At 53.4% G+C, this 21,321-nt stretch overlaps 5 protein-coding genes across 5 annotated transcripts; 3 read left to right on the top strand and 2 right to left on the bottom strand.

Moving 5' to 3' along the window:
- Positions 1 to 197: 197 nt before the first annotated feature.
- PHYSODRAFT_342356 (hypothetical protein) lies at positions 198 to 886 on the bottom strand (the record flags this gene model as incomplete). Its single annotated transcript, XM_009540789.1, has 2 exons — positions 198 to 207; positions 681 to 886. The coding sequence occupies 2 exons, from the start codon at positions 884 to 886 to the stop codon at positions 198 to 200; spliced, it is 216 nt and encodes a 71-aa protein (XP_009539084.1).
- A 1,069-nt stretch (positions 887 to 1,955) lies between these two features.
- PHYSODRAFT_533682 (hypothetical protein) lies at positions 1,956 to 2,993 on the top strand (the record flags this gene model as incomplete). Its single annotated transcript, XM_009540788.1, has 3 exons — positions 1,956 to 2,514; positions 2,593 to 2,695; positions 2,819 to 2,993. 3 exons carry the CDS (start codon positions 1,956 to 1,958, stop codon positions 2,991 to 2,993), a joined length of 837 nt encoding a protein of 278 aa, XP_009539083.1.
- A 1,127-nt stretch (positions 2,994 to 4,120) lies between these two features.
- Positions 4,121 to 4,910, bottom strand: PHYSODRAFT_438103 (hypothetical protein; the record flags this gene model as incomplete). Its single annotated transcript, XM_009540787.1, has 2 exons — positions 4,121 to 4,278; positions 4,355 to 4,910. Coding segments are annotated over 2 exons (714 nt in total), but the record flags the coding sequence as incomplete, so codon positions are not given.
- A 4,169-nt stretch (positions 4,911 to 9,079) lies between these two features.
- On the top strand, positions 9,080 to 11,258 carry PHYSODRAFT_342352 (hypothetical protein; the record flags this gene model as incomplete). Its single annotated transcript, XM_009540786.1, has 3 exons — positions 9,080 to 9,466; positions 9,496 to 9,905; positions 9,944 to 11,258. 3 exons carry the CDS (start codon positions 9,080 to 9,082, stop codon positions 11,256 to 11,258), a joined length of 2,112 nt encoding a protein of 703 aa, XP_009539081.1.
- A 1,904-nt stretch (positions 11,259 to 13,162) lies between these two features.
- Positions 13,163 to 19,064, top strand: PHYSODRAFT_533826 (hypothetical protein; the record flags this gene model as incomplete). Its single annotated transcript, XM_009540785.1, has 2 exons — positions 13,163 to 14,037; positions 18,281 to 19,064. 2 exons carry the CDS (start codon positions 13,163 to 13,165, stop codon positions 19,062 to 19,064), a joined length of 1,659 nt encoding a protein of 552 aa, XP_009539080.1.
- Between the last annotated feature and the right edge of the window lie 2,257 nt (positions 19,065 to 21,321).

Raw genomic sequence — 21,321 nt, 5'->3', positions numbered from 1 at the left:
GTGAAAGGAGGTGACCATGGGTTCGGGGGCGGCGGTGTGTCGACGCTCAAGTTGAAGAGAAGCAAGAGAGAGCGCGGGGCGAAGTGCTCCGGGCCGGGTAGGTTGGTTAGTCGTGAATTTGCCGTGGAAACAACAAGTTGAATCTGTGCATTTGACTCTGTTGTATTTCATACCGTTCCTTTCCTGTCCGTACCGTCCTACTTCGTTCTCGCAGCGGCAGCCGTCCCTTCCAGGGCGACTGGCGACAGTGAGAGGCAGTGGATGTGTGATGGCGTAGCACCAACACCACGGCGTGGGGCTGGAGCTGGAAGGGCGGCATCCAAAATAATCGCTTGTGACGTTCTAAACTTGAAGTATACTCAATTATGGGCTACTGGTATTATCAATTAGCATGTACTACCCCCAACTGATAATTTTTGAATTTTTTTGACGGCCAGATAGAAATGTTGTTTCTTAGGTGGGCCAGACGAGTATAGTATAAATCAATTACAATTATTTGAGCCCAATTCCGATAAAGTGCCATTTCTAAGATGCGCTAAAAATAGACATTTTTCTGTCTTAGCGGGTACAAAAGTCGTACCACTTTTGATTAGACCCAAATCTGCTCGGGAGGCTGCCACCCCCACCGCCTTTTGGAACTGCCACTGACCGTACTTGGGTGGTAGTTGCAAAGCGTTCACCTGGACGTCCGCTCTTGGTTAGAGGCGGCGCTGGCGCTCCAGATCCAGTCGAGCAGCTTCGTGGAGCCGAAGGAGCAGGCGTCCGCCACTGAAAGGTTCGGGTCGGGGCCGATGAAGTTGGAGATGGCCTCGCTGAACTCCTGCAACGCGTCGACGTCCGCCTGATGGCGCAGGACGAACGCCACGATGGTCAACGCTCGAGCCATTGTTTTCTCACACTAACGAGAAATCCTTGTTACAGATTGATGACTTCTCGATAAGCAACCAAAGTTCTTGTATGAATACCGTATTAGGAACGCCGAAAAACGCTTTTAAACTGTGTGGATAGTTCTTTAACTGTCGGTTGGGCACTCCGTGGATTTTTTGTGAACTTGTATCGAAAAGATCGCGTTATTTGAAGCGACTTTCGTGCGCGTAATGCGCAGTCTTTCCGACACATCCGCATCTTGTCGAAGCCATCCCTCCGCATGGTGTTGCTGTAGCAAAAGTAAACAGGGGCATGATTCACAGCATGACCGTGTGTCCAAGCACCTACCAGATGTCACCGGGCAAGTCTCGTTGTATCCGCCTCTACTTCTATCGTCGAGGAGAGGTCCAACGTCAGTTATCAATACTTGAAGCCTTGCTTCGATGTTCGTGTACCGCAGGGCTTTGCGAGTTTATCAGAGTTTTTGTTTCTAGTTGATACGGGAGCGGCTGCAGCCTCGAAACGGGCTTGTGCATCTGAGTCCAGAGTAAGATTGCTAGGTTCAGAGAAGATTCGAATTATCACAGTCAAAGGTCAGATCATCAAAGTTCAGATCTTGCATGCATTTCGGTGTACAGGTTGACAACCTGAGGTTGTCAGTCTATCCATGCACATCTGTTTGAGCTAGTCAACTTTTTTACAGTTCCTAATTCCCAGATTCGATCCAAATACTCTCCAACGCCTCTGCCCGAGTGAACCTTCACAACAACAGCGATACCACCCGGTCTGCAGATCACACCGTATCGGGAAATTGTGGCGATTGCATTATCAAGCACAAGTTTTGTATGGCTGCATCTGTCTCGCGTTTGAGCCTCCGACTGCCCCCAAATGACGGCATATCGTGCTAGCGCACCGACCGCACACACCTTCACGCTCGGACAGAAGATTCCGCCGGTCTCGAACGAACGGACAAAGCGCACCCGATCAGTCTTTCGTTCACGACAAACTCGTCCTCTCCTACCATTTTCAATTCTGCTCCTAAGCACCAACAGCCCCAGAAACCCACCTTCCCAAACACTATTCGGGCAATGTTGACTGCTGCTGCATTCGCATCTACCACCGCGCTTCTGGCCGCTTTGGTCCCAACCGCTGACGCCCACGGATACATCGCCAAGCCCGCGTCACAGTTCAAGGGCGCCGCCAACTCGGCGTGGGTAGTGCAGATCGACCCGGTCTGGAAGAGTGACAAGTGGGACGGCAACAACCCTGGGAGCGTCGAGGTCTTCACGTCGTTCAAGTCGGTCAATAACTTCAAGGACCTCAAGACGCTCATGGACGACACGTCCGTCTACGGCCAGGACTGCGGCTTCACGGACCCCAACGGCACGCCGCAGCCCATTCCCACGGACGGCAAGGCCACCTTCTCTCGCGGCCTCATCCACGTGGGTCCGTGCGAGATCTGGCTCGACGACAACAAGGTGCTGTCTGAGGACGACTGCTACAGCAAGTACGGCAACCCCAATCAGGACGTCATCACCACGTTCCCCGTGGACTACTCGTCCTGCAACAACGGCGGCTGCAAGGAGATGCGCTGCTACTGTCTCGGTTTCCAGGGCCTCGTCGACAAGACCGTGTGGCAGTCCTACAGTAAGTTCTTGGGACACTAGTACTCCGCAGCTCCATGATTGCGCTCGTACTAACTCGGCGTATTGTGTTCTATTACAGAGAATTGCATTCCTCTCACTGGATCGGGTGGCGGCTCGTCGACCTCGACTTCGACCCCCACGTCACCGTCGAACTCAACCTCGCAGACCTCGCAGACCTCTTCGTCGTCAGGCGCGCTGACTCCCACAACCGGTGACGCCAAGCCTCCTTCGAGCGACGACTCGAAAACTCCGTCAAGTGACAACTCGAAAACTCCGACGAGTGATGACTCCAAGGCCCCTTCGAGTGACGGATCCAAAACGCAGTCGAGTGGGGACTCCAAGACGCCTTCCTCGAGCGACAATTCGGCCACTCCGGCCCCGGCGTCGAACGACTCGCCATCCACGGAGGCCCCCACCACGCAGGGCTCATCGGCGGATACTCCGAAGGCCACGACGGCCCCGTCGTTCAGCTTCAAGTAAGCATTCATGTCGTTTTGCGAGTGACGAAGAGTGTAGATTGTGTAAATGTTGCCAGCCCATAGAGAATGGGTCTTTAGTTGGAAACGAAATGTGGTTGTTCGAGCTCTCTGGTTTCTTTTTTTCAGTTTTTTTTAATTAAACCTTGCAAGTGCATTCACCATTTTATCATCGTGTGGGGACAGCTAGGGTGGCAAGGTTCGCTACCGACATATCTGCACAAGTATTTGTGACAGTAACAATCATAATGGCTTTTGGCCGTGGCTTGATTATTTAGGGGGAACCAGTACCAGTTTCGGCGTGACGAGGCTCGGCTGTGACAGACGGGGAAGACTTCCGTCACTAGGTGAAGCAGCACAATGATTTCGTCAAGTATTTATTGCGCAAGTCAACCAGAAGAGACTGGAGCATCGTGATCTAGATGAAGAATTGTCGGACGATATCCAGTAGCACACACACACTCTGGATACCTCCGTGCTGGAAGATGAAGTACGTTCACTCAAAGAGGAACTGGAGGAGGAGGGGGGGGGGCTACAGTCGTTTGTTTTGTTTGTTTTGTTTTTAATTTGAGGATCATTATTGTCACTTAGCTATCAGCTAACGACGGGGGCTACAGTCGTCGTGAGCAAGAACTAAACGACATTCTGTCTAGCGGTTTTGAAGCATATAGCCTCGTGGTTTTCGCGCTTCTTCTGCAGATTCGCAGTTGTCGACGGACGCCGACCCTTGCGGTTTTTCTTCTTCACGCCAGCCTTGCGCTAGTTGTTTTCGGTCGTGCACACGCTGGCCTCCTCGAGCTTGTCGTTATCCTCGTTTTGCTTCCGTTTGAGGGTTTTCACTTCCACCTGTCATACATTTCCCTCTTATTCAACGACAAATGAGGAAAGTGAGTGACTAAAGGAGAAAAGAAAAACAAAACCGCAAGCCCAGGTACTCAGTTCCATACTTTATCACGATTACATATAAAGCCAACCAGCGTGGCTAACGCAATTTCCAAAATCTACACTCATCAACACTTACAACAAACTGGAAAGTATTTAGTTGCGGCGGAAGAAGCCGAACGACGGAGCAGTGTTCCCAGCGAAAGGATTGGCAAATGAGCTCTGGCTCGTGGGTGCCTGGGTGGTCTGGGAGTCTGCCGACGCCGGCGCCGGGGTGGCCGAGTTGCCGCTTGAGGGAGTGTTCGAGTCGCTCGTCGGGGTTTGAGCTTCGTTCGAGACGGACTCCGTCGACGTAGAGGTCGTGTTAGTCGAACCACCGCCCGATCCCTGGAGCGGGATGCAGTCCTCTGCAAAACAAAGAACACATCATTCGTAAGCCACACGAGACCAATAATTGACGTAACTCATAGCCAGTAAACTTACTGTAGGACTGCCACACCGTCTTACTGTCAAGACCCTGGAATGCCAGCCAATAGAAGCGCATCTCCTTGCAGCCTCCATGATTGCACGACGAGTAGTCCACGGGGAACACCGACTTGATGTCCTGGTTCTCATTGCCGTACTTGCTGAAACAATCGTCCTCGTACAGCACCTTGGTGTTGTCGAGCCAGATCTCGCACGGACCCACGTGCACCAGAGCACGGGAGAAGGTGGCCTTGCCGTCTGTCGGAATGGGCTGCGGCGTGCCGTTGGGGTCCGTGAAGCCGCAGTCCTGGCCGTAGACCGACGTGTCGTCCATGAGCGTCTTGAGGTCCTTGAAGTTGTTGGCCGACTTGAGAGACTTGAACACCTCAACGCTTCCAGCGTTGTTGCCATCCCACTTGTCGCTGGCCCACACGGGGTCGATCTGCACGACCCAGGCGGAGTTGGCGCCACCCGTGAACTGCGACTCGGGGATCAGCATGTAACCGTGGGCGTCGGCGCTCGGGATAGAGGCTGCCAGCAGCGCGGCGGATGCGAAAGCAAAAGCAGTCAACATTGTAGGAAGTGGCGCTGTTGTTCTTGGAAGGCAAATTTGAAACTGGCAGGATCGAAATCCTTTGTAGTGTCCTTTGTCTGTTCGAGCGAGACCGCTGGAATCCTCTGTTCGAGCGCCACGCTGGCCACAGCAGGATGTGGTTGGGTCAGGAAAGGCTGGTCATCATGCATGGGAAACAAGTATCCAAACGCGAGGCACTTGATACCATACGAAGTGCGTGATCGAGACTGTATTCACAGCATAATTCACCTTTACGTTGCGGTCTGAATACCGGATGGGTATGATACATGGGTATTGAAACCTCTCCAAGTAAAGGGCTTGGAGCGATCTGGCAACCAGGAACGTTGATTCCTTGACTTCAGGGGGCGGTAAGTTTTTAAACAGGTCTTATGCAGGTCTGGTCCTGTTTTGGTCCTACGGCACCTAAACGAGACCGAACAGAAAATCAGTATGAATTCGCTAACGGTCCCGTTTTGGATGGCGAGACCCAAATGATATCACTACGAAACAAGCCATTTTTAGACCCCCTTCACCCTGATATAAAATATCGTGATAGATTATAGAGGGCAGCCGCTATTGAAGTAGAGCTGGAGATTATAATATGAAACCCAAATGTCTGAATTTGCTGGTGTCGATCCCCGACGCTGCTCGGACTGACGCTATTGCCAGACTTTCTTAATGAGCTTTAACTAACTGGGTTGCTCAGACGTCCTCGTGTGAATCTACTGCTATCTTCGACCATGTATTCTTGTATGCTGCATAAGTACTTGCTTGTACTTTGCCTCTGCAGGAAGCTAGATAGTGATCCAGTGATCGACATCCAGCAGGGCGCTAGCTCGCAGCTCGCCCTCCACATCCCACGGGGCTAGTATCTCACAGTACTGCTTCGCACGAGTACTTCAAGCATCGGCTCCTACGCAAAATGAACTTCTCGATTGTCCCTAAGACCGCAATTTAAGGAAAACTACAATTGGTCTAGCCTTAGTGCATATAGCGGTAGCTGGTGTGGACTTCTTCTCATATGCTTTGGTTGCTGTTGGCTCGCTGACGTTCGGCCTGATTAGACTGAATGATATCCTGTGAAGCTTGCTGGTCCGAGAGTTGGCACCGTTTGGACGCTTTGCTTGCGTAGGGTGCGCTGGTTGGGCCCATGGTGATTGCGTTGCGACCTCGTGTGTCGCCTGTATGACAGTGTTGGTACCATGGAGAGACTATTGGTGCTGACGGATCCACCGAGTGTGTACTCTATCGTTTGGCTGAGTTATTAACTCGCGGGGGCAGGGGTGTTCATCAAGTCGGACGGCCCGGGCAGCTAGAGTACAAGCCGGATTAGCATGACTGACAGTTAACCTGACAGCAGGGTTGAAGTTTTTGTCCGGTATGGTTTTTCATTTGCAATATCCCCTTTAATACAAAATACATTTATTTTCCGTTTGAATATTTAATTGTAGAGTTTCTCTAAAACCTTGTTTTCTGCAGGGTCTTTTTTAGGTCCCATTTGGAGGCTGATTTTATTTCGGTCCTGTTTTAGTCCTACGGACCAAAAAAGACCAGACCTGCATAAGACCTGTTTTAAAAGCTTCCCAGGGGGCCAGATGCTGGGGGGGGGCTCTCGATGGAGACTATGAGACTATCACCGGAAAGGCCTGGCAGTTTTGTCCCCGAGTCGACGGCGTCTAGCAAATCACCACAATAGATCACGAATTAACTGTAAATGACCGTCAACCGGTCCTGATCCCGGATCGACGCCGGGACTACCAATACGGTTTATAGAAGTAGTATCGTGTCCAATGGATTCAGAACGCGCAGGTACACGTACATATTCGCTTGGCGTGGTCTCTCTTTGTTGACATTTCGGTAGAGTACAGTCGCATGAAAAAGCTAGTCGACGCTACTGATGACACCTGTCGGGTGTCGTCTGGCAGGACAGACGGCCCACAAGGGCAAAACGTCAAAGTACCGACTTCACAAGGCTAGGAAAGAACGCGTTATCGCTGCCACTTGTCTCCGCCGCTAGAATCTCGAGTGAAGTTGCTAAAATGAGATATGGCTCTGGAAGTTGACAGAGATGCATCGCGCTGGTTAGACTCGACGCTTTTACCGCCGTCGAGTCTATCATCACAACGTTGTGCTGGTTCAAATGAAACTCCAACTCAAAAATGTTGCGTAAGCTGGTGTGGCTCGCATGGTTTCGCATCCTTTCGTACATGCTCATGACCCAGCTTGCTGGATACGGCATCGTACACAAGGAACTGAGGCCACAAGCAATGCACTCCATACCGGTGGTACTGCCGCTCGACGTTCCGTTGCTACGTCAGATCAGCTTGAACTATCCATTGCATCGGTTGGAACTTGTCCACCGCCATTAATTAAAGCGTGAAGAGGTCACGCTTCCGAGAGGCCCACCCATGCCCTCGATACGGAAGGAAAAATGGCTCAAAATGATCCGGCATACATGTTTGATCTAGTACCAATTGGATAATACTTTCAGGCATGCCTAGTTGCCACCGTGGCGCACAGCCATCATCAAAAGGTTCTGTAGATCCATCAACAGGGGGACATTACCTTGTTGTAGCGCCTCTTGTTGGCCAGGGAATACAGGAAGATCACCACCCAATTGCCTCGCGATTTGAAGGGCAATGTTTTCAGCGAATCGCCCAGCAAGTCCTTGGGCACGGTCACCTTGACGTTGTGAAACGTTTGGTGCAGGGTAGTGATGCTTCAGCCAGTTTTGGATGTGGACATCGCTTGGCGTCGGTCGTCGCCTTAGAAACAGGGCGGTATTGTGCACGAAGTTGGGCGTGAAGCGGGCTGAAGTTTGCAGGGTTGAACTCGGTAAATCGCCGCATCAGCCAAGATGCAATACCAAGGTGACCGTTGCTTACCGCTCTCTCGATGGCCTGGGCGGTACAGCCTTCCGACCGGTTTGTAGCCAACCACTCGAGCGTCGTCAAGTGACCGCCAGCAGCAGCCAGATCCATCGCAGCCGTCGTACACCCAGCCGTGGTGTTGGCATGGAACCACTTTACAATCGTGAGGTGGCCTCCCTCCGCTGCAAAGTCCATTGCATTGGAAGTACAGCCTTCACTCCGATTGGCATGCAACCACTTCACCACAGCCAGATATCCGTTGGCCGCAGCCGCATCCAACGCAGCAGTGGTGCATCCTTCCGTGCGGTTCTCGTGCAGCCACTCCACCGCGTTCAGTTGCCCGTTTGCGGCTGCATCGTCCATGGGGTCCGTTGCTAACCACAGATACCGATATCTATTCAGCTTCGGGGTGGTCTTCCGATGACGATCTGAGGCTTCCACAAATACTCGAGCGCTGCGATTGTTTTCTTCCACCTCAACTAGTGGTGGAGGAGAAGCAGGAGTGAATAGCCCAGGAATGTTCGACGGCTCCAGGCTTTCGAACAGCTGAAGCATGTCGACACGGCCTCGTCTCGCGGCTTCGTCCATGAAACAGTACTCCGGGATCTTGTATGCCCGCGGGTACCGCTTTATCAACCACATGATAGCCTCCGCCTGGCCATTGCTGATAGCGCTGACCATGATGCCCCCAAAAGGACCGATAGCGCCTTGGCTGTACAAATACTTCATCGCTTTGGTATCGCCCCTGGCGGCAGGGTAGCGCATGAGATCCAGTAAGGTGCTGCTGCGGTCATTCTCGTTTATGACTTGTTGCCCTGTTGGATGATCCACCAGAAACTTGGTAACGTCCAGATTGCTGTGGCTGCATGCCTCGACCAGTATTTCGCGCCACACGGCAACCCAGTCGTCGTGCTGCGGCGGTGGGTTGTGCTGGTTACAGATGCGCTGGATGAGATCCGGGCGGCCCGTGCTGATCAAGTCGAGGATGGCATTAGCGGCCCCGACCCGGTCCCTCTGGTAATAGCCGCAGTCCAGCTTCCACTCGATTATCTCGGGCTTGATGCAGAACGTGGCGTAGTCCAAGATACACCTGCCTCTGGGTAGCAGCGGCTCACAGAAGGCCCAGTCACCTGCGTCCACGGCGGCGATGATAATGTCGTCGCATTCCTACGTCACTTCAATTCGAAAGGCAAGCCAGGCGTCATTCCGCAATTTGCGCCGCCAAACGCACGTCGCCCCCCCCCCAAGCCTCGCCTCACCGGCTTCCCCTCGCGCTCCCTACGCTCCGTTGCTGCGCCGATGCCGTTCACTCTGCAGAGCGTGGCGGTCGTGCTGCGGAACGAGCGCGGCGCCGACGCCCTGGAGCAGGCGGGGCCGCTCATCTCGCAGTGCATCGGGCCGTCGCAGCACCTGTCGCTCAGCGCCGCCTGCAGCTTCCGCTCCACGACGCTGCTGGACTGGATCTGGGCCTGCAGCTGTCCGACGCAGCACGACTCGCCTGCTTCCTCCGGCCGCACTGGCGGCTGGACGCTCGCCCGCTTCCTACGCTGCGACGAGTTCTACAACCGCTGGCAGTTCGTGGAGGCCACGCACGTGGTCGTGGAGCACGGGGACATGGAGCTGCTGCAGTGGCTCTTCGACCACTTCCAGGACACTGTGGTGCCGTGTATGGTCGTGGCGCTCGCGGTGCGCAAGGGCGACTGGCCGTGCTGCAGTTCCTGGTCGCCAACACCAACACGAGTCGAGGCATCAAGGTTGAGTGGTACCCCACAGTCGTCCAAGTCGCGCTGCAGCTCAAGCAGCTTGAAACGGCGCACTGGTTACACCACTACACACCGCTCGGTACCATGACGGAGCAAGTGCGCGACTGGACCATCAAGGCTGCCATGGACGTCGGAGACATGGCTTTTTGCGAGTCCCTGCTACCCAAGGGCAGGTGCATCTTGGACTACGCCGACTTCTGCGCCACGCCTGCCATGATCGAGTGGAAGCTGGACTGCGGCTACTTCCAGCGAGACTGGGCCGGCGCCGTCGTGCAATTCATGACCTGGTCGGCTCCGACCGCCTCGACCTCATCCGCCGCATCTCCGACCAGCATGGCCCGCCCCCGCAGCATCTGGACTGGGTCGGTGAGTGGCGCGACGCGATCAGCGATGTGTGCAGCCACGGCAACGTGGACGTCATGAAGTTTATGGTGGGCCACCCTACAGGACAGCAAATCATCAACGAGATGGGCCGCAGCAGAGCGCTATCGGGTCTCATGTATCTGCCTGCTGCCAAGGGTAACATCGAGGCGTTGCAGTTTCTGAAGGATGAAGACGCTGACGGACCATTCGAGCAAGCGATGGTCAATGCCATCAGCAACGGACAGTTGGAGGCCGTCAAGTGGCTGCCGGGGCGCTACCCGCGACCGAGCAAGATCCCCGAGTACTGTTTCATGGACGAAGCTGCGAGGCGGGGACGTGTCGATATGCTTCAGCTGTTCGAAAGCCTGGAGCCGTCGAACATTCCTGGGCTATTCACTCCTGCTTCTCCTCCACCACTAGTTGAGGTGGAAGAAAACAATCGCAGCGCTCGAGTATTTGTGGAAGCCTCAGATCGTCATCGGAAGACCACCCCGAAGCTGAATAGATATCGGTATCTGTGGTTAGCAACGGACCCCATGGACGATGCAGCCGCAAACGGGCAACTGAACGCGGTGGAGTGGCTGCACGAGAACCGCACGGAAGGATGCACCACTGCTGCGTTGGATGCGGCTGCGGCCAACGGATATCTGGCTGTGGTGAAGTGGTTGCATGCCAATCGGAGTGAAGGCTGTACTTCCAATGCAATGGACTTTGCAGCGGAGGGAGGCCACCTCACGATTGTAAAGTGGTTCCATGCCAACACCACGGCTGGGTGTACGACGGATACGATGGATCTGGCTGCTGCTGGGGGGCACTTGAAGACGCTGGAGTGGCTGGCTACAAACCGATCGGAAGGCTGTACCGCCCAGGCGATCCAGAGAGCGGTAAGCAACGGTCACCTTGGTATTGCATCTTGGCTGATGCGGCGATTTACCGAGTTCAACCCTGCAAGCTTCAGTCCGCTTGTCTCGAAGAACAAGTTCGAGGTGCTGCTATTCCTACATGTGCACCATCCGGAGACTTTCACGCCCGACTTCGTGCGAAGCGCCCGCCTGCCTATTACGGGACGACCGACGCCAAGCGATGTCCAGATCCAAGCCTGGTTGAAGCTACACTACCCCGTGCCAGAGATCCCCCAGGATCAAGGCGGTCGCGCCCAAGGACTTGCAGGTAGAATTGCTGAAAATATTGCGCAGCAGATCGCGAGGCAACTGGGCGGTGACTTTCAGCTAATCCCTATTCAGCAACCGGGTGCACAAGGCCCTGCGGCGGCCAACAACGCCCTGGCGATGGTGATGAACAATATCATGGTGAGGGTGGAGCATGGTGACGGCAATGAAGACATCTTTTGAGAAGGAAAAGTTTACTGCGTCGTGGAGCTCACATTATTTGGGTGTTTTTAGTAATGATTCCATATATTTGTGATTTCAAACGTATTGTACAGCGAATGGCAAGAGTTTACGTGGTCAAGAATGACATTCCAAGACTCTACAAGCTTTTGTTTTGTTACGTGAACCCACCGCCTCGAGGTGTTTTTCTTTTTAGTCGTACTTCCAACCAACGAAGTTCATCTTTCCTGCCAGAAAAGGCGTCGGATATATTTTGCAAACGCTGGGGTAAAGCATGGGAAAACCTTTGCCAAGCAAAAAAGTCTCGCAAAGCAATTTATTCGTAAGTATGTTTATCAGGCAATTATTTAGGAACGTCAAGGTACGCCGCGCGTTAGCGCGTAGCAGGGTGATAGATAAAAGTTTTATATCTTGGTCACTGCTATACTACTCCAGCTGTCTCATTTTGCTTGGTATTCGACAAGCATGTGTGGGGATCCTGACCTTGCTGGACAACCAGGAAGAAATTGCTCGGAAAACATAGACACCTACGTCCCTTTCTGGTCGCGTCGCACTCCTTCTAGATACGTGTGAACGTGCATGGCATAGTGTAGGTGGAGCCAGCCAGCAGGATTGTATGGTTTCAGCGGTGCATCGCTCCGTCGATTCGCGTAGAACCACTTGACCACGTTGAGGTGGTCATGCCTCGCCGCCAAATCCATTGTATCACTGCAACACCTGCGAACTCCGCTCGAGTGCAGCCACCATACTATCCATAAATCACCGCTGATTGCTGCACAGTTAAGCGCGTTTCCGCTGGGTTGCCCCCGTTGATTCTCATTCAACCAGTGCGCGATTTCTTGCTGTTTGTGAAAACTCGCAGCGCCTATTGCGTAATCTAGGCGTTCTCCGCAAACACCCACTTGATCAGCTCTGAACTCGCGCTAGCTGCAGCATCGGATATCGATTACTCGATTGGGACCAACATGCGTTATTTGATCGGTCGGCAACTCCTATTAAACGGTGTGCCTTAATCCAAAGCGTCGAATCACCTACTTGCCCAAGGCGCGCGCAGCTGTAGAATTTGCCGCATTAAATACACCCTCGACGGAGTTACCCACAGTCCAGATCCACTCGACAGTTTCCACTCGAGGACACTCTGCAGCATAATCAAGAAGACGCCTCCCAGGAGGCGAGATCATCACGGTCTGCATTGAGAACATTGTTGGATTGCCGTCTCGAACATTTGTCTCGAGGCGTATTCAGCGATTTCTGGCGGCAAGTCATTCCAGTCTACCTCGTCTTCAGTTCCAAGAAATTTCCCATCAATATTTTCTACCCAGCTTTTCGCTTTTTGTTGGGCTGGTTACCTTCTTTTCTGCCCTCACTGGTGCACCTCCGCAGGAACTCCAGTATACCAAAGTGACCACTTTCTGCTTCCGTGTTAACCGCATCGATGTCAAGCTTTACAGCCAGAGAAATGCTGAAAACGACACTACATCCCTCCAAATTACCTCGATAGGCTGCGACGCTGACCAACGCGGAGAACTGATCTGAATAGTATGAGGCTCCATCCAAGAGCTCTATCGTCCACAGAAGTACTACCTCAGTCCCAGATCCAATCTAACAACTTGATAGACCCCATTGCACAGACATCATTGCCATATTCGGTGGCGGCCCTAGGAGTCTGGCAATACTGTCTTCCAGGTCGTTAAGTGCTGAGCATGAAACCCACAGACATAAACATAGTTTTCTTGAAGTCTGGCGCGGAATTTGCTAACTGATTCAGATGTATTCTCTCAGCTGCGCAATCAGTCGGGATTTTTTTTCTTGATTGATGTATATGCAATTTTTTGTTGATGGATATACAAAATAAACAAAAAACTGAAGTCTCCGTCCCAGTAGCTATTTCACTCTCAAAGGCGAACATGCTGGTTTCCATTGATGCCGTGCTGCGCTGCAAACCTGCGCTTCGCGACCTCGAAGCGGTTATCGCCAAGTTCCTCGGACCTCCCCCGAATATGTCACTGAGCGACGCCTGCCATGAAGGCTCCATCAAACTACTGGACTGGATCTGGAATTGCAGTTGCACGTCAGTGGACGACCGAGCGACACAATGGAGTCTCACGAACTATCTGCGCTCAGAACCGCGTTACTATTCCCTCCAGTTCTCAAAGTCCATCGCAACAGCAGCTAACCAAGGGAATTTGGAGATGGTGAAGTGGCTTTTTGCGCATTTCTCCGACTGTGGAGCGCCTGCAGGTGCGGCTTACAACGCGGCGATGTGGGGTCACCTCCACGTACTCGAATTTCTATGGGCACACAGCGATGTAAACATGCCGCTATACAAGAAGCAAAAAGTTATCGATGGTGGTAGTGAGATTGGGGGTCAATATGCTGCTGAGTACGAGGAGACTAACAACTGTGTCGAGTGGGATAACGATTATATCATCTGGGCTGCAGCCCAGTGCGATCGCTTTGACATCGTTCGATGGCTGTACCATAACACGCCCGTGAATATGCGTGAATGGCCCTATGATCTGACTATCGAACACATTCTCAGTACTGGAGATGATGAGCTCGTGCAGTTGCTTCTCCCTCCTGGGAGGTGTGTGCTCGATTACGCTAAAAGGTGCCCTCGCGTGGACGTGATCGAGTTGATGCTGGACTGTGGATATCTACGCCGAGATGCCTATCTAGCAGTGGGAGCGATTCGAAATTTAGCAACTAGTGGGCGCGTGGATCTCATGGAGCAGATTGTACAACTACACTCGCCGTTGCCGAAAAAATATGTGGGGGAATGGTCAATGCACTGGAGTGAGGCATTACATGAGGCATGCCAGTGTGGTGCTCTGGCTACGGTCCAATGGCTAGTGTTGCAGCAGCGGATTCCACAGGGTCACTTACCGACAAGTATCCTCGAGGAAGCTGCTGCGTCTGGCCACCATGCGGTGGTTCAGTACCTCTGCGAGCAAAATATCGATACCAGCTACGACCAGGCTCTAAACAGCGCGATTCGCAATGGCCACGTCAAGTGCGTGGAAGTTCTGATCTTGCAGCTATTGCGGGATAAACAGCGTGCGGTCGTGATAGATTATGCAGCAAGAGAGGGAAACTTGGAAATGGTTCAATTTCTGCTAGCTTTCAAGCCCCAAGGAGTTGGTGCAGAGCACCACCAGAAGAACTTGGCTCCAAGCGACGCATGGTGGTGTCAATCTGCTGACTTACTAGCGTCGGCTGCAGCTAGTGGGAACTTGGAGTTAGTGAAGTGGGTGCAGCTAAATCATCCAGGAGAAAATGCTATGAAGGCAATGAATGCTGCGGCAGTGCATGGCCATCTCGAAGTAGTACAGTGGCTCCAAGGAGATGGAACCGCGATATTCAGCGAGGATGCAATGTATTACGCGGCAATTGGTGGGCACCTCGCGATGGTGATGTGGATCCACTCCAACGGATTCACTAGGAATGCGGGCAACGCTGTGAATGGGGCAGCGAAGTTGGGAATCTTGGATGTGGTCAAATGGTTCTACGCTAATCGCCCGGAGAGATGCACGACACCAATGATTAAGCATATAACTTGCAACGGACCCCTCCGCGTAGCTGACTGGCTGCACACGAACCCTCCCGAGTGCGTCCTAGCGGATTTAGATGGACCATCGGACTCATTCATGTTGTGCAAATTCGAGATGTTGCTGTTTGTGGACGCGCGCTGTCCACAGTGCTTTACGCCACGGTTTGTGACAGACACGAAAAAATCTTTGCTCAGTAATAACATGATAGCGGAGTTTCAGTGGCTGAACGCACGGTTCCCTGAATGAAGAACATGCAGGGAAATCCACAGAAGACAACATTTCACAAAGTAAGACTGTCCGTTTGCGGAACAGAAGATGTTGGGTTGTTTAATATTTAAATACTGCACTTAAACCACACTTGGAACATCCTCTATTATCATGTAAAACAACAAAATACCAGATTTGTTAATCATTCCTCATCGGTCGGATAAGTAGGCTGGCGCGCCTACCGGTAGCCTCAACTTCAAAAATAAATTTTGCTCAAGCGAACGCCGTTCAACCGTCCTACTGACATTCATAATAAAGAGGAGATAACTGTGAGTTTGAAATTTATTTCCGCATCGAATTTGACCAAAAGTAGAAAATTGGGCTTTCGACAAATCTAGGGGCACCACGATTCGAGAAATTTTGCCCTTTAGGTCCTGAAAACGCGTCCTTAATGCCTGGGATGGCAACGAATAGCGAGTAATAAGGCAGGGGTAAACTCTAGTAGCCGCGAATAGTGTTTATTGCCCCCAAGTGTCGAGAAATCACTTCATTTTGCATAAAAAATACTCCTTTTGGCGGGCTTTCTTGAGAGTCATTAAAGCAACATTGAAAACTAGCCTCAATGTGTGGGATCAATAACATTGATGGGGTCCAATGTTGCGTGATCGCTAACATTGACGCAATGTAAATTTTCCAGACGTGAAATTTCATGTTTGGAGCGACTGGCTCACAACAGCTCTCATTTCAGAATCTACCGGGTAGGAAGCAAGCGCCCGCGCGCTCGCTCCGCCTTCGCATCGTGCGACCGTCTGTAGCGGTCACCCGCTCAACCTTATTCTAATGTGTGCATGTCCTACTGCGGTGCTTATATGCATGTGTGTACTACGTATGCAGGAGCAAACGCCTTCCCAGTGCGTTGCGGTGCGTTAGGCGCGATGCGTGTTGCATGCAATCGAATGCGCTATCTTCCAAGCAGTCGTAAGCGCTTTTAATGCGCCTCTAGCCAACAGCGCAGTTAGGTTAAAGGGGGAGGGCGAGCGAACGCGAGCGCGAGCCTCGCTGAGCGCGTTCATCGATCGTCAACACCCGCCGATAGGCGATCGTCAACAACCGCCGATCAGGCGGGGGCGGGTCTGCACGAGCGAGCGAAGGCGAGCGCTGCAACCCGATATTTTTTTCCTAGACACCGCGCCTGGCCGAGCCGAGGACTTAGCGTAAGGTACGAGGGGGTGGGGCCCGAAGTGCCGTCGCTAAGTCCGCAGGCGAAAGCCAACGCGAGAGTGTCCTGCCAACTAGGAATGGACAACACGTGGCGCCCAGGTAGAGCTGCGCGTAGATCCCGTAGAGCCCATTCCCCTGCTGCATGTGTCGGCGCGTACACCATGACGCGCTTGCCGCGTTAGCGGCGGAAGCTGTTGGCGCACGCCCCGAGTGATACAGCGTGCTTCGCTGTCGAGCTGTCAAGCTGTCGAGCTGTCGTGGCGACGCGTGTCCACTATTGTCACATTGGTAAACCAAATATTCTGCTACGAGAGATACCGTAACATTGTGCAATGTTAGGCAGAGGCACCATTGTTGCGCTCAATGTTACGCAACGCCAACATTTCAATGCTGCTTTAATCAGTGCCGGCTTTCTTTGATCGGCAGCAACTATTATACACAGAAGACTGTGGTAATCGTGTTTAGCTAGTGAGTGATAAGAAGTGACGTACAGGACGGATACGAAATATTTCTACCAGAACGAAGATGCCGGCGACAATATCTCAAAGTATTCACTGCGCAACATCCTCGTGGCGGATGATCACTTTATCAAAGAACGCAGACGCCTACTCAAGCTTGTGGTTTCGATAGATACAATCGAAAACTTCAATCTGGCCATTTCGAGCTGCCAATTTCGCGGCTGAGCGCCATAATTCAGAGGAATGTTCTCTCTTTGTCGTGGTTCCGGTTGGCCGGATTCGTCGGAGCTATCTATCGTCAAACGTGCCCGCTCCGAACTGCTGCATCAACAGCACCCGACGGTGCTTCACACCCTTCGAAGTGCTCGATCAGCCACTTGACAAAGGCCACATCCCCAACACTAGCGGCCACCTGCAGGGACTGGGCGAATGGCCAGCGGTACTACGTGTAGTGCAGCTCTGATCGCAGAAAGTTTGTCAGCGACCATCGCGGCCTTCTGTGGCTGCTTAACTCCCAACTTCAATCCAGCAACGGAATCGAACCGAAGTGGCACGCTTCACTGAGTAACAGAGCGGAGAGCTATATTTCGTGTATTGTTTTCCAGTTCCTCCAGCACGGGTTCCCCCGCAGCACCAAACTCACACTTGTCAGCATGGGAGGTCGAATAATGACTTTCCACATCTTTTGTGCATGCCAACGCGTGATTGATTGATGTAGACATCATGCGCGAACCTATCAATGAAGGTCAATCTCCAGTAGTATTTTTTTAGTATTCTATACCAAACAAGTTTTAATATATTTTCTTGTCGTAATGACTCATTACGCGATTATTTCCTAACTCTTTGCACCCCTTTCGACTGCCGACCTAGTCTCCTCACACTCCAATCTGCGTCCAAGCGCCAACATGGACAAGGGTGTCAATTCCACTGCACGTTGGTGGTCGTCTCCCTCGTACTCCAGAACCAGCCACACTCAGGTCTCCTCCACTTCGGGGGAGCCATCTCCAGCTTCCTCGGGCCAGACCCGAACCTCACACTGAGCGAGGCCTGCGCCTTCAGCTCCACGGACCTCCTCCAGTGGCTTCTCAGTGGACCTCGGCCGGGACTGTACTCGAAAATGCACCTCCAAAGCCACATGTAACTGCCAGTGTGTGCACGAGTGCATCCCTCAAGTCCCCGAGCACGTGAGACCCAAGGGCAACTGGGTGCATTGGGGGGGCCGCAGCATCGGCCTGGCCGTGGACAACGACCACTTGGACGTGGCCAAGTGGCTGCACGAGCACGCCCCGCACCAAAGCGCTGAGTGCGAGCTCGAGTCAATCGTCCGCAAGGCTCTGGCCGCGGGGGACATCGAGCTGGCCGAGTACTTCCGGCCCGAGGGCGCGAGTCTGCTGGACTTCGCCCCGTACTGCCCGCGGCTGGGGGTGATGGAGATGATGCTGCAGAGCGGCATGCTGCGCCGCAACCAGGAGTACGCGGCCCGGGCCATCGCCGACTTGGCCCAAGCCGGCCGCCTGGACCTCATCCAGCAGCTCGCCATGCACTTCAACCAGCCGCTCGTGTACCGCGGCTTCGACTGGTCCGGCAGCTGGTGCTCGGCCATCAAGGAGGCGTGCCTTCGAGGAGACCTGGCCATGGTCCAGTGGCTCGTGGAGCACCGCAAGGGCCGCCAGTTCTGCCGCGTAAAGATGAGGAAGGACTCGAAGCACATGCACTTCCTCTGCTACGCGGCCGGGGCCGGCAGCATCGACGTCATGCAGTTCCTCTACGACAAGCAGTACGCGGACCAGTTCGTGCCGGCGCTGCTCAGCGCTGTGTGCAAGAACCAGTTGGCCGCCGTCAAGTGGCTCATCGACCACCTGCCTCCAGAGGAGCAGAGCACCGCCTCGTGTGTCATTGAAGCGGCCGCGAGTCACGGCCGACTGGAGATCCTCCAGTACCTGGCCAAGCTGGACGCGGCTTCTTCGTGGTGGTCTCCATCTGAGACGGCAATGAGCTTAAGCTCGGCCGCGGCGGGGAACTTCGTGGACGTCGCACAGTGGCTAGTGGCCAACCACAGCAACAAAGGAAGGTCGAGCATTGCGATGGACAAAGCGGCGGCCAATGGACACTTGGACATGGTCAAGTGGCTGCACACGAACGGGTTCAAGTGCTCGGTGGCCGCCATGGACGCGGCCGCAGCCAATGGCCACCTCGAGATGGTGCGATGGCTTCATGAAAACTGCACGGCCGGCTGTACAGCGCACGCGATGGATCTCGCAGCAGGCCGTGGCCACTTGGACGTGCTCAAATGGCTGCATCGGAACCGGTCGGAAGGGTGCACCAGGAAGGCCATGGCAACGCCGTGGAGCAGGGCCACGTACGAGTCGTGAGCTGGCTGCACGACCACTTCCCCAACTACTCGCCGAAGACGAAGCAGTTGCTGCTCGAGCCGCCGAACGAATTCGAGATGGCGCTTTTCCTCCGCCAGCACTTCCCAAAGGCGTTCCGCCACATGACGATCGGCGTCTACGAGGACCGAAACGATGACCTTGTCATGGGTTGGCTGTCTACTTCGAAGTAACAAGTAGCCCAGGACTCAGGTGGACGTTTTGGGCTTGCGCTCGACTTGACTACCCTGGATGGCAGTTTTGGCGAGCTGGGGGGACAGCTCCGATGTCTGGGTCGCGTGTTTCGCGCTAAAGTTTTGGGGTTCGCACTTTGGAGTTTGCTGCATATTTTTTGAAGTATGGTTTTGATACGGGTTCGTGGAAGGAGTAACAAGCACGATTCACTTGCGTTGTCAGTTTTCATCCGCGTCACGCTCGAAGTCCCAGCTCCCAAAGGAAACGGACTTTTGGACAAGAGTCACTTTACGATCTTCCAGCACCAGACGCCACAAGTCTCCATGTCGCTGCAAGACTCCAGGTTGTGACGTCGGTGCTACAGCGTTTGCCCGCCCTGGAAGCTCCCCACCACCTCGTTCCCATCGTGTCAAGCTTCCTCGGTCCAGACCCAACTTTGTCTCTCAGTCGAGCGTGCGAATTCAGCTCTACAAAGCTCTTGGACTGGATATGGAGCAGTAGCTGCACCTCCACCGCTGAAAGATCACCTAGTGGTCTCTCACCAATTACCTTCGCTCGGATCCGTACTACTACCGCTGGCAGTTCGCTGAGGCGTTGGAAGTTGCCGCTGCGAGGGGAGATTTGGCTGCAGTTGAGTGGCTTTTCACTCATTTCTCGGGTTGTATAGCGCCTGTGAACGTGGTCGAGGCCGCAGCGAAAAATGGGCACGAGCATGTATTGAACTACTTGCTGGAACATGACGCTGGTGCCGAGCTCCCATACTTCTTGAGGCAGGCGATGGACTTCAATGGACAACCAGCAATGGAGAGAGTGCCACGTTTGCCTGATGGTTGGAATGGCCCGGGTAACGCCGTCACGTGGGGAGGCCACTCAATGTTGTACGCTGTTGCGAATAAACACGTCGAAGCCGCCACTTGGATGTTTGACCGACCAGACCATGAGCTTGGAATTGATCGCAACGGCGGTCTTGAAGCTAATGAGATTATTTGTGCAGCTGTGAGTGAAGGCCTTTTCGAATTAGCTGCGAAGGTGATGGCTCGGACTCAAAGAAACTTGAACGAGTGGTTGATCCATTACAGCCTCGACTGCCCAGTACCCGAATGCATTGAAGTGTTGCTGGAGAACGGGTATTTCCAGTCGTTTGAGCAGGCTGGACGCCGTACACTTCGGCCGTTGGCGCGTACGGGCCACCTAGCGCTCTTGCAGCGTGTAGTGCAAGTATGCGAGCCTTGTATCGCCGCTAGTGGTGGTAAATGGAACTACGGGTGGCTGAGTGCCCTGATGGCTGCGTGCCAGAATGGCCACCTCCCAGTTATCCGGTTTCTGATGGAACACTTAACGTGGCTCGAAGCGACGGACCTTAAGCAGCCGGATTTGGGGTCCAAGTTTCTCCTCAAAGCAGCGGCAGAACAGGACTCCGTGGAGGTATTAGAGTATTTGTTTTCTCAAGGTGTGTCCGACCCGACCGGTGAGGCCACGTGCACCATGGTCTACCACGGCAAACTCGAGCTAGTGAAGTGGATGCTGGAGCACACTTCACCCATCTCCAATTCGTTGATCACCACGCTATTCTGTGTAGCTGCTGGCCACAACAAACTGGAGATATTGCAGTACTTGCTGGATTTGGTTTCACGTGACTCTCCTGACTGCACTTTCCACTTCAAGTGTGACCAAATAGTTGCTTCGGATGCTTCAGCTGGTCACCTGCAATCGGTTGAATGGCTATTCGCACGCGGATTCGAGTGTTCCGATGAGGCGATTGAGGCCGCCGCGCGCTCGGGCCGCTTGGAAGTCGTCAAGTGGCTCCACGAACACACATCAGCTGAGTGCACGGAAGCCGCGCTGGATTCCGCTGCAACCAATGGGCACGATGAAGTCGTCAAGTGGTTGTACGAAAACCAACCCAAGCGCTGCTACCGTGAAGCTTTCGGTCTGGCGGTGAGCAAGTGCCACTTTAAAGTGGCGTATCTGCTCCAACAGCAATATCCTGACCATGCCCCAGTTCAGTCGGATTTTCTACCTTTGTATTTAGGCAATGACTTCGACCTCTTGCTGTTCTTGCACC

This window comes from Phytophthora sojae (assembly GCF_000149755.1).
Source record: "Phytophthora sojae unplaced genomic scaffold PHYSOscaffold_16, whole genome shotgun sequence".
Classification (NCBI taxonomy): Eukaryota; Oomycota; class Peronosporomycetes; order Peronosporales; family Peronosporaceae; genus Phytophthora; species Phytophthora sojae.
The sequence above is the reverse complement of the archived record's forward strand: the minus strand, read 5'-3'. Positions and strand labels throughout refer to the sequence as shown.